A 12282-nucleotide genomic window follows, 5' to 3' on the forward strand; every position below is an offset into this window, starting at 1 on the left:
AATCACCTTCAAGCAGATAATGAAGGAAGCCAACAATGTTGCAAATGGATTGGCCAAAGTAGGGGTATTAAGAGACTCAAACTTTAAAGCCTACTTTCAAAACCAACTAGGGGAGAGTACATGAACTCTTCTTTCAATGCAAGGGATTTATTAATCTCGTTACTTTCATCTACCTCTATGTCTTTTCACTTGATATGATTTCTCACTTCATCTTTTGTTTGTCATGCTTTGTACCTCAATGTCGGAAGTAGCAAATCTCTTTTTTTTTTGTGATTTGCTACTCTTTTGAATGGCATTCCTAAAGTGCTTTTTGTAATCTCTTCTTTTGAGATCACTTGTGAATAATAATGACTGCATTTCAAAGAAAAATACAAACTACTACAACCTGCTTCTAGGATTCTCAAAAGCTTCACTTGAATTAGGGAAAATCTTCATAAGACTATAAGGTTAAAAGTAGTTTCTCCTTTCAATGCATCGGCCTTTCTCTTAAAAAATTATGTTATTTTCAAGCTTTTTCGGAATGAAATGACAAGAAAGCAACTAAACCCTAAACTCTACACCTAGACTAAGTCAGTGACTTGATCCATTCAATGAAGTTGTTGAATATCCTATTAGAGCTACCACCTTCCTTGACACTATTTCTAGTTATTTCCATTAGTTTAAGAGCTCTTCCTTTGAAATTTTCATTACCGAGTAATTGCTCCACCATGTTCTTAATCTCTTGTCGCGTCACCATCCCTCTTTCATCTCTTGTAAACTTCAATCCAACCTTCCAAATGTTGTAAACAGAGTTCTCATCAATGAATTGGTGAAGAGTAAGGCCAGCACAAGAAAGGAAACACCGTTGCTTACACCTTCAACAATGGAATTCCAACCACAATGACTTATAAAGCATGCAATAGAAGGATGAGTTGGAGCCCTACGTTGTGGCGCCCAGTTGACCATCTGTCCTTAATTAGTCACCCTTTCTTGAAATCCTTATGGATAGGAATCATTTATCCCCTTCATAATATCAGGTTTTACCTCCCAAAGGAGTGGCTTGTTGGAGAGTTCCAGCCCCCAAAGCTAATTTCCAAGAATTGGCTTTGATCAAAAACTGTGAAGCTGCCAAATGCAACATATATGACTGAGCCTGTTGGCTGCTGATCAAGCCGTTCTAAACAACTTGTGTCCTTCGGCCAAAAATTTCTTACCAAGTTTCCTACCAGATTTCTTGCTAAAACTGGGCCTATGGGTAAGACCTTAAGAGCCGAATTGAACCCTTCAGGCTCCAAGTCGTAACTTGAGTTGCAAAATAGCTAGTCTACTTTGTCAACAACTTTGTTGTTTCTTTGTATAAGATCGAACATAATCTTTTGTGTGGTGAAGTCACCAAGGCAGGCCCATGAAATATCCGTTGAGAGCATAGCAGGCATGGTTGGTAACAACTAAAATGCTTTATGCTTATTAATTAGAGTACCTGTAAAGGAAATTTCACAAATGATTAAGGGATATTTAAGCATATGATTATTGTTAAAAATATATGATTGGTTATTAGAGTTCTTGGAATAAGCTGAACAACCCTTCCCCCACACCTCTCGCCCAAAAAAAAAAGAAAAAAAAATTTAAAGCCCAACTCAATCTTGGCACAACCTGATCCACTGGAAACATCATTTTTATTAACATATAGCATGACATGAAAGAATTCTAAAGCTTGACTGAATTGCCTTATGTAACTCAAAGAGAATCATTTAAGAAATCTTATCTAAATTTAACTCAACCATTACTTCTCATGTTGCAATCAGTTATAGATCTAGAGGGTCCTACCATTTTCATCAATGATTTTATCATCAATAAGCTTCTAGACACTATCACACAATAGATATGAAAATGCCAAAGTAGGCCAAAAGGCAGCTCCCCTGATTCCCAGCTCTACTGCCACTTCCAATGCCTACCCCATATTTATATCAGCTAAAACGCATTTGATCTTATCATTTTCTGATCTATTAGTCTTCTTTATGAACTCTTATAGCTTTTCAGGCATAACTTGGCATATCACTTCTATTAACTTCCCTAGATGTTTCTTGCTTTCCCCATCTTCCATCCCATTCGGTATTAACACTGGACGAATTGAACCGTCAACCTTCTTCTCCAATGCATTCATTACTCCCTCGTGATTGAGCTTAGAGTTCACAAATGTGATTTTGAAGCCATGCTTGACCAAGCTTTGTCATAGCTCCATAAGAGGAATGACATGACCTTGTGTTGGATAGGGTATAACTAGAACATGTGGATTGCCATTTCTGCACTTTGTTTGCTCCAACTAATTTCACCATCTCTTGCAAACTTCATCAACTCATATCTTGCTTCTAAGATTTGGCTATGACCAATAATCCATCTCCATTGTGATCAACTACAATTTTTGCTTATTCTCCTCGTTGTGAGCATGTGATTCATGTTTCCCTTTACTACAACTATATTATTTATTTAATTTTATTTTCAACTTGTTGCAATTATTTGTGTTGTACTTCATCGACTTATATATAGTTAGGTGGCAAAACTTATTGCTATAGTAATAATTTATATATATATGTATATATACATATATCTATTTCTCCTTTTTTTTATGCATGACAGAAACTTAAGCAAATCAGAAGAGATTAGAAGGAAAAACACAAACAACTAGAAATTATCTAATGCAAAAAGAAAACTTTTTTTTTCTTTTCGAAGATGCGAATTAATAGAGACGGGTAGTTTATGAGTAAAGATTAGAAAAGTGATTTAATTAATTAAAAGTGTCGACCATGGAAGTACTAGCAAAGGATTGCCTTCCACTAATGGAATAGGGACGCTACGAGTTGCTATGGTCCCCTCACTTGGTAATACTATCATGTGGTACATCCAAATCTATGACTCAAGGAGGAGATGCATGATCTCAACTCAAAAACAATTTTACACAATTTTTCTTATGACTTTTGTTTTTGTTTTTTTTGGTACTTTGGCAGGAGGAAGTTAGGCAAATGCTTCCTTTGTTGAGGAAACCTATACTTAACCTAAAGTAAAATATTTCAATGTACTGATATATTATTTACTTACATATATAATCATTAATTTTTTAGTTTTCTACGTTAGATCAACTATTTGCCTATGTATGTAATTTTTTTACATTTTATATATTATTAGAACAAATTTTATGTAAGTACAGTTCTTGTTATCCTTTACTTTGGATTGGGTTTAAAAATTTCTATCTGCATTCAATTTGGTCCATGATGATCATTTGATTTTTGTTGAATTAAGACTTGCATTGAAGATCTTCATAGTGCTTGTTATTAACGAATGGTTTCTACCATGATGTTTTGTGTTGTGACAACCATTTCAATGTCAAAATTATGATGACTATGCTTCTAGTGGTGGACTAAGTGATGTTTTAGATAGTCATCAATTGTATTATCACTGTTTATAGCTTGCTTAGCAAGTTTGTAATATATATCAGTATGTTAATGAATATCAACTGCAGAACTCACATTGTTGCAGCATAACTCACATTGTTGCAACATCTCTTTGTCATATAACATTTGTTACAACATTATTTTTTTCTATTTTTTTCTCCTTCCTTTTCCTACCAAAGCCAGCTCTAGGGTAAAGCTGGCAAAGCCCTTGCTTTAGACCTCAAACTTTAATAAATCTTATAACTTTATAATAATATAATTAATTTATATTAAGAATATATAAAAATTAAAATAATTAATAAAATATTTATTTATCCTCTCATATCTAATAAAAATCCATTTTCTTTCACTTCTCACTTTCCTTTTAATTCTAAACTATATATCTCAATTTTCATTAAAAAAATAAAAAAATCAAGTAATTAATAAAATGACATTTTTTGACAATTGCCTAATTATGTGCCTAATAAATCTCAATTTTATATCACTTCATAATTTTCACAATGATATTAATTCTGAACTATTTCTCTTATTCCCAATCAACAAACAATAATATGTATTTCAAGATCTCCAACTATTTCAAAAAAAAAAAGTCTCATTTTCTCAATTTAAAAAAAAAAACTCAATTAAGTATTTAGTTTTAAGCCTTTGAGTTTATTAAGCAACCCTTGTTTGCCGCATACATATTAATACTATATACTCAATGTATACCAGAAAAAGACTCTCAAAACATAACATGGTATTGGAGCTTTCATGGTTTTAGAGGCCTGTTAGTAAACCTTTACAACCTTCACAAAAATCTAAGCAACCCTCACTTCATCAAAACATGGCTTCAAGTGGCAACACTTCATCTCTTTCACCACCACTTTTCAATGGTGAAAATTATGTTGTTTGAGTAGTTAAAATGGATGACACTTGAGCTGAGAGCCAACCCCACCATAAATCAAATGAGACAATATAATGAAAAAGTGGCCAAGAGATACAAAGCCCTCTCTTACATCCACACTGTTGTGATAGATACAATATTCACAAGAATCTTGTTTTGTGAATCAACTAAGGAAGTTGGGGATAAGCTCAAAGAGGAGTTCCAAGGGTCAGACAAAACTAGAAAGATGCAAATTTTGAACGTAATGAGACAATTTGAAGTGTTGAAGATGAAGAATGATGGGACAATGAAAGATTATATGGATAAACTGATGAAGATTGTCAATCAAGTGAGATTTTTAGGAGCTAAGTTGTTAAACGCATTAATTATGGAAAAGGTGCTAGTTAATATTCTTGAGATATTTGAATCAAAAGACCTCACCATGATGACCTTGTAGGAACTGGTTAATTCTCTTCAAGCTTTTGAAGCAAGAAGGCAAATTAAACTTGAAAAAAGAATAGAGATAGCTTCACAAGCAAGCTTTAAAGAGAAAAATGTTCTTTACAAGTCAAATTATAGAAAGTCTCCAAGTGAAAAGAAAGACAAAAAGAAGATTGCTACTTCAAATAAGAGGCAAAAAGGTAAAAAAACCATAAATGCAATGCATTCTTACTACGGAATGACTAACCATGCTGAAAAGTATGGTTAGTTTAGACCAAATGTTAAGTGTATAAAGTGTAATCATCTTGGTCATGTGGAAAGAGTATGCAAGAACAAGGGAAATGTGCAAAATCAGCAAGCTCAAGTTTAAGAAGAAATTAAACCTGCTGAGGAGCTGTTTTTCATAGCTTCAGAAGGTAATATGACAAAGTCTAGTGAAACATGGTTAATTGATAATGCATGCTCTAGTCATATAACTCCGAACACGTCCTTGTTCACCTCCATTGATAGGAATAAGAGTGCAAATATTGAAGTGGAGATGAAAAGTACCTATAAGTAGTAACCAAAGGCACTATTGCTGTTACTACAACAAATGGGACTAGGTATGCTGAAAATGTGTTCCTAGTGCCTCAAGCGTGTCAAAATTTACTTAACGTTGGCTAAATGCTTGAGAATGATTATACCATACTGTTTAAGAACAAAGCATGCAATATAATTGAGCCTAATGGCAGTGTATTAATGACTGTTAATATGAAGAATAAATGTTTTCCATAAGATTAGCATCATGTATGTTTGAATGCAGTGGAGTAGGTTGATTATGATCTGTCTGAGCTATGGCATAGAAGGTTTGGACACTGCAACTACTCAACAATGAAGTTGTTAAATTTTAAAAATTTAGTGACAACAATGCCTCTCATACATGTTCATTAAAAAATTTGTGAAGTTTGTCAATTAAGGAAACAAATAAGGCTCTTATTTCCTTTGAAAAACACCAAAGAACATTAGAAAACCTTAAACTTTTGCATTCTGATGTTTGTGGTCCAATGAGTGTTGAATCACTCAATGGTAGTAAGTACTTTATGTTGTTCATTGATGACTACACTAGGATGACTTAGATTTATTTCATCAAGCTTAAATCTGATGTGTTTTCAGCATTTAAGAAGTTCAAAGCTTATGGTGAACTTGAATCAAGGTGCAAAATAAAGAATCTCAAAACAAACAATAGTGAAGAGTCTTCATCTGTTAAGTTTAAGGAGTTCTTAATTGTTGCAAGCATTAGGCATCAATTTACCATCTTCTATTCTCCCCAACAAAATGGAACATGTGAATGGAAGAATAGGACAATGTTAAATATGGCTACACGCCTATTATTTGAAAAATCAATGCCTAAGCATTTTTGGGCAAAAACTACCAACATTGCAATTTATCTGCAAAACATCCTTCCAACAAACGTGTTAAATAAAATGACTCCATATGAAGCTTGGCACCATGTCAAACCAATAGTGGAACATCTTAAAATCACTGATAGCATTTGCTACACTCATGTATTTAAGGCAAAAATGGCTAAATTGGAACCAAAGGCTGAGGTATGAGTGTTCTTGGGATACAATTTGCAAGCCAAGAGCTACATGGTCTTCAATGTGAACTCAAAAAAGGTTCAAGTTGTAAGAGATGTCATATTTGATGAAAATTCAAGGTGGAATTGAGAGTCTAACTTGGTTAAGACATTTGATGACAGAATATGAGTCATTACCAGAAGTCACTCATGAACCTGATTATGATCTTAGTGATAATGAATTTATTGTCAAAGGAACCAGGACATTGGAAAGCATCTATAACAGATGCAATATGGCCATTACTAATCCTACAAGCTATTATGAAGCTAAAGATTCAGTTCACTAACAAGTTGCAATGCAAGACAAGTTGAAGGCAATTCATAAGAACAAAACCTGGTCATTGGTGCACAGGATAGACACTATGAATGTACTTGACACTAAATAGATTTTCAGGACAAAATTAATGTTGATGGGTCAATCAATAAACACAAAGCAAGACTTATGGTAAAGGGATATGGTCAGCTACCAAGAATTGATTTTGCTGATAAATTTACACCGGTGGTTAGGTTTGAGATAGTTAAATTTTTTCTTGTTATAGCTGGTGGTCTTGGTTGGGAGGTTCATCGTCTAGACATCAAGTTATTATTCTTGAATGGTGACTTAAATGAAAATATTTTTAGAGAAATACCTAAAACATTAAAAGTCAACAGAAACGTCAACCTTATGTACAAACTGTATAAAGCTCTATATGGGCTTAAACAAGCCCTTAAAGCCTGACACAGTAAAATTGACACCTACCTGACATCAAAGAGGTTCTTTAGAAGCATGAATGAACACACCTTGCATGTGCTACAAGCCAATGAAACAGTGAAATTGTTAGTATCACTGTATGTAGACCTATTTGTTACAGATCCAGAGAGAAAGTTCACCATGCAGTTCAAGAATGCAATGAAATCTGAATTTGAAATGAGTGATTTGGGAAAAATGAAGTTTTACCTTGGATACCAGGTTTATCAAAGTTCACAAGGTATCTTTCTTTCTAAAAAAAACCTACATTTCTAATATTCTCAAGAAGTTTAATATGTTGAGTTGCAAATCTGTTGATTGCCTTATGGTTGTGAGTTGCAAATCCTAAGTTTACTAAGCTTTCATTATATAAGAGCTTGAATGGGGAGTCTATTATATGCATGTGGCACTCAACCAGATATTATGTGCTCAGTAAGTTACCTTTCAAGATTCATGCAAACTCCTTCAATTCAACATTTCAAGGCTGCGAAAAGAATTTTAAGATATGTAAAAGGCACCCTAGACTTTGATTTAAGTTACAAAAGAATTTCTGAAGTCTAGCTACATCGTTTCAGTGATATTGATTTTGTAAAGGACTCTACAGATTGTAAAAGCACTTCAGGTTATGTTTTCTTCCTTCAGAATACTGCTTTCAATTGGAATTTTAAGAAGCAAGATGTTATGGCTCAATCAACAGCTGAAGCAAAATATATTGCTGCTACAACTGCAACTAATCAAGCAATATGGCTCAGAAAATTCCTTCAAGATCTGAATCTTGAACAAAAAGGAGCCACTTAATTATTTTTGGATAACAAGAGTGCCATTTCTATTGCCAAAAATCCTATTAACCATGGTAAAACTAAACACATTAAAGTAAGGTTCCATACTATACGTCAAGTAGAAAGCAATGGTGAAGTTAAGCGCAACTGCTACAACTCCCAAGGTCAAGTTGTTTATATTTTCACTAAACCATTGCCAAAGCAGAGGTTTGAAGACCTTAGATTGAAGTTAGGGGTTGCAAAGCAAGTCCTAAGGAGGAGTGTTGAATTAGGACTTGCATTGACGACCTTCATAGTGCTTGCTATTAACCAATGGTTTCTACCATGATGATTTGTGTTGTGACGGCCACTTTACTGTCAAAATTATGATGCCTATGCTCCTACTGGCAAAAGTGATATTTTAGCTAGTAATCAATTGTAGTATCATTGGTCACAGCTTGCTTAGCAAGTTTGTAATATATATCAACATGTTAATGAATATTAACCGCACAACTCACATTGTTGCAGCATCTCTTTGTCGTATAACCTTTGTTACAGCATAGTTTTTTATTTTGGTGTTTTCTCCTTCCCTTTGCTGCATACATATTAACTACTTTGCACTCAGTGTATTCCAGAAAAAGACTCTAAAAATACAACAATTTTGTTGTGGGAAATTATGAAAAATTTTCATTGGACTCTTAACATTTAAAAAAGTGTACAAAATTCTAAAGGAGATTATACTTTGGTGATGAACAAAACAAGGCAAGTTTATTCATCGATCATTGTTGTTGTTTGCATAGGCAACGCAGCCACAGTTGTTGCTTGGTTTGTTTTCTGAATTTCATAATTCAAAACGAAAAGAAAAAAGATTGACATAAATCAAATGCAAAGAACTTGTCTATGATTTCATCCATTCAGTAAAATTCTTGAATATCCTGTTAGAACTACCACCTTCATTGACACATCTGGTTACCATTTCCTTCAGTTCAACAGCCCTTGCTTCGTATTTTTCATCACCAAGCAATTGTTGTACCTTGGTTTTAATCTCTTCTCTTGTGATGATCCCTCTTTCATCTTTGTTGAATTTCAATCCAACCTTCCAAATATCAGAAATGTAGCTCTCATTAAGGAACTGGTCAGCAAAGTAAGGCCAGCACAAGAAAGGGACCCCATTGCTTACACCTTCAATAGTAGAATTCCATCCACAATGACTTATGAAGCAAGCAATCGAAGGATGAGCTAGAACTGCACCCTGTGGAGCCCAACCAACCATCTTACCTTGACCGGCTACTCTTTCCTGAAATCCTTCCGGGTACAAATCATGTTCTCCATTGGTAATATCTGGTCGTACAACCCAAAGGAATGGTCTCTGGGAGAGTTCCAGCCCCAGAGCCAATTCTTGGAATTGGAATTTATCAAAAGCTGTGAAGCTGCCAAATGCAACATATATGACTGAGCCTGGTGGCTGTTGATCAAGCCATTTCAAACAAGATGTGTCCTCTGGCCAGAAATTTCCTGACAACTTTCCAAGCCGATTGCTGGCTGAAAGTGGGCCTATGGGTAAGACCTTGGGAACCAAGGTGAACCCTTCGGGCTCCAAGTCCAGACTTGAGTTGCAAAGTACCCAATCTGCTCTGTCAACAAGTTTCTTCTTTCCCTTCATAAAATGGAATATAAATTTTTGTGCGGTAGAGTCAATGTTGAGCCATGCAAAATTTGTTACGTGTACAGCAGGCATGGTTGCTGACAACTGAAACATCTTATGTTTATTAATTGGAAAACCTGCAAAGAAGATTTCAAACATTGTTGACAACTATCTAAACATATGTGAATATTGCATGCTTTTGATTACATCTGCTTATTGTTCATTATCAAAAGCAACTACTTTGTTCTTGGAGCTCAAGGCACCCTCATTAGACATGCATAACACTTTTGCTAGCTTCACAAGTTAGTTTTTTTTTTTTTTATGAAAATTAAAATCGTTTCATTGTCTGAACAGGGTATAACGCTTAACAAAAGGAAACGGAGTATCCTGAGTAAGTCAGTCTTAATACCCTGTGATCAGCCCCCGGTTTTACAAAAAGATAGCCAGACGCATCAACATATCACTATACAACATTCACATAAGCCTATTCATTCTCAGCTATACATCCCAATATCCTTCAAAGAATTACCAACCAGAACAGAGCAAGTAAGAAAGAGAAACAATATCATTTTGTATGTTTCCTTTTCATCCAAATCCTTGCTCTCTAAAGCGTCAGCTCCAGACACGCCATTCACAAGTTAGTTAAAGAGTGATCTTACCATTTTCATCAATAAGTCCATCATCAATAAGCTTCGGAATGCTAAGAGACAACACTAATTGGACGACCGAACAAGAGCAAAAGGCAGCGGCCCGGATTCCCAACTCTGCTGCAACATCAAGCGCCCAACCCATGCTTAAATCAGCCAGAACACATGTGATCTTATCATCCTCTGTTCTATTAACCTTAACAATGAACTCCTTCAGCTCTCTGGGCATAACCTGGGATAATGCTTCAGTTAACTTCCCTATCTGATTCCTGTCCTCCCCATCTTCCAACCCATCCGGGATTGAAACTAGATGAACAAGGCCATTTTCGTCAACCTCCTTTCCAAATGCATTTATGATCCTCTGGTGATTAAAATCTGTGTTGGCAAAGCTGATTTTGAAGCCATGTCTAGCCAGGTTGTGGGATAGCTCCATAAGAGGAAAGACATGGCCTTGTGCTGGATATGGTATAACTAGAATATGTGGGTTGCTCGTTTCCATCTTTACACTCATTCTCTCTTTTTTGCAGAAGTGAGCTCAGATCTCATTTGCAGCCGACAATTTCTTATGCTTTTCTTGGTTTCAGACACACATGATTCTAGTGTCCCCCTTGAATTTTAAAATGTCTGTAATACCCCTCAAAAAAAATATTTTACTTAGTTAATTATGTTATAAAAAATTATTAATTACTAAGTTATAGTCTATATAAAAAAATAAAATGAAACATCAATCCAATATTTTATAATTACAATTATGATCTTGGGTTTATTAATAAAGAGAGATTAGAAGAAAGGACTTTGTAACAAATAGGAGAGTTTTATCTTAGTTAATGTAAGTTTTAGATTATTACTGAATAAGTTAATGTCAGTTTTATATTATCAAGTTAAAAACAAAAACAGTCAAAAAAATTAATGTCAGGTTTATACTATCAAATTTAAAAGAAAAACAGTCAAAAGAAGTTGAGTCAGTTTTATAACAAAATGAGTAAATGTCAATTTTATATCATCAAGTTTTTAAAAAAGTTCATCAGAAGAATTTAACTCTAAAGAAAAAAAAAGACAAAAAAAATATTTTTAAGGATGTGCTAAGTAAGGTATAATTAGCTTAAAATCATGAAAATTTTATATTTTTCATAATTTTGATATAAAAGCTTGTTATTTTATTATTTTATTTAATATGATTTTATTATCTTATATACATTCGCCTCAGCTTTGCTTCAAGCATTCATGTTTGAACTTCCTTCGTCGCGTGTGGAAACAAACTGTTTTTGCAGTTTACACAACTTTTGTCTCATGGATGAAAAGACCTTATTACAAATAAAAATTGGTTAAAGGAAGAAAAAATAAAAAGTATGGTGAGACCAATGAAAGGAGGTTGCCAGTTTACTGAAGGTTGGCGAAATGAATTATTAGCAGTGTGGTCCTGTTGTCTTTAAAAGTTAGACCTCTATCTGCTACTGGCTGAGGGCTGCCTTGGGTTTGTGACTTATGACGCATAAATGCCTTTGGCACTGTTTATCTGGTGAAGGAAGTCAATGCAAGAAAAATGAAGCAACAGTTAAATAGAAAGAAAACAAAATTTGATTGCAAAGGGCTATCAATATTGAATTGATGTATAAACAGTATCTGATAGATTTTGTCAATTCTTAACCATAAGATAGATGTTCAGGGTGGATACGTGTTACAAGCAAGACGATAACAAGATTGATCTAAATTACGTATGGTTCAAGATTTTTTTCAAGTGGATTGTCTGCTACACTTGATGTATTCCTCTGGATGATTATAATCCAAGTACTTAACTCCGTACACAGGAACAAGATAAACTAAGAGACTATAAATCAAGAATCAATCAATATGGTAGAGACTAAATTCTTTGTATTTATTTGGAAATAAAGATGAACCATCCTTCCAATTGCCTAGACCAAATATAATACAGAAACAAAAGAAACAATAGCATCGCAACAAAATAAATGAACTAACTTGGATTTAATGTAACAGTCCATGGAACCATGATTAGGCCAATCCAAAGGGACTATCAAGCCAGCAGCACACACAGGTCTCGCACACCTCCCAAGGGTAAATCAACCTAGGCATAATATCAATTAGGGATCCATCACCAAGCACAATCGGGCCACCATCAATCAAGGGTTTCCAAACATCCC

At 34.4% G+C, this 12282-nt stretch overlaps 1 protein-coding gene and 1 pseudogene across 1 annotated transcript; both read right to left on the reverse strand.

Moving 5' to 3' along the window:
• Positions 1-565: 565 nt before the first annotated feature.
• LOC110426830 (UDP-glycosyltransferase 83A1 pseudogene) lies at positions 566-7219 on the reverse strand (annotated as a pseudogene).
• Positions 7220-8553: 1334 nt separating this feature from the next.
• Positions 8554-10885, reverse strand: LOC110426665 (UDP-glycosyltransferase 83A1-like). Its single transcript, XM_021441946.2, has 2 exons — positions 10136-10885; positions 8554-9613 (listed from the first exon to the last, which is right to left on the reverse strand). Exons 1-2 carry the CDS (start codon positions 10632-10634, stop codon positions 8730-8732), a joined length of 1383 nt encoding a protein of 460 aa, XP_021297621.1. The 5' UTR covers positions 10635-10885; the 3' UTR covers positions 8554-8729.
• Between the last annotated feature and the right edge of the window lie 1397 nt (positions 10886-12282).

The sequence above is a fragment of the Theobroma umbraticum genome, unplaced genomic scaffold (genome assembly GCF_002168275.2).
Source record: "Theobroma umbraticum cultivar Fairchild unplaced genomic scaffold, ASM216827v3 scaffold_12.0, whole genome shotgun sequence".
In the NCBI taxonomy this organism is placed as follows: Eukaryota; Viridiplantae; Streptophyta; class Magnoliopsida; order Malvales; family Malvaceae; genus Theobroma; species Theobroma umbraticum.

Bases quoted from the DNA above. Each gene is read 5' to 3' on its own strand.
- LOC110426665 (XM_021441946.2), bottom strand. From the start codon at position 10,634: ATGAGTGTAAAGATGGAAACGAGCAACCCACATATTCTAGTTATACCA. The intron at 9,614-10,135 runs GTAAGATCACTC...TCTTCTTTGCAG, and splicing joins TGGACTTATTGATGAAAATG to GTTTTCCAATTAATAAACAT.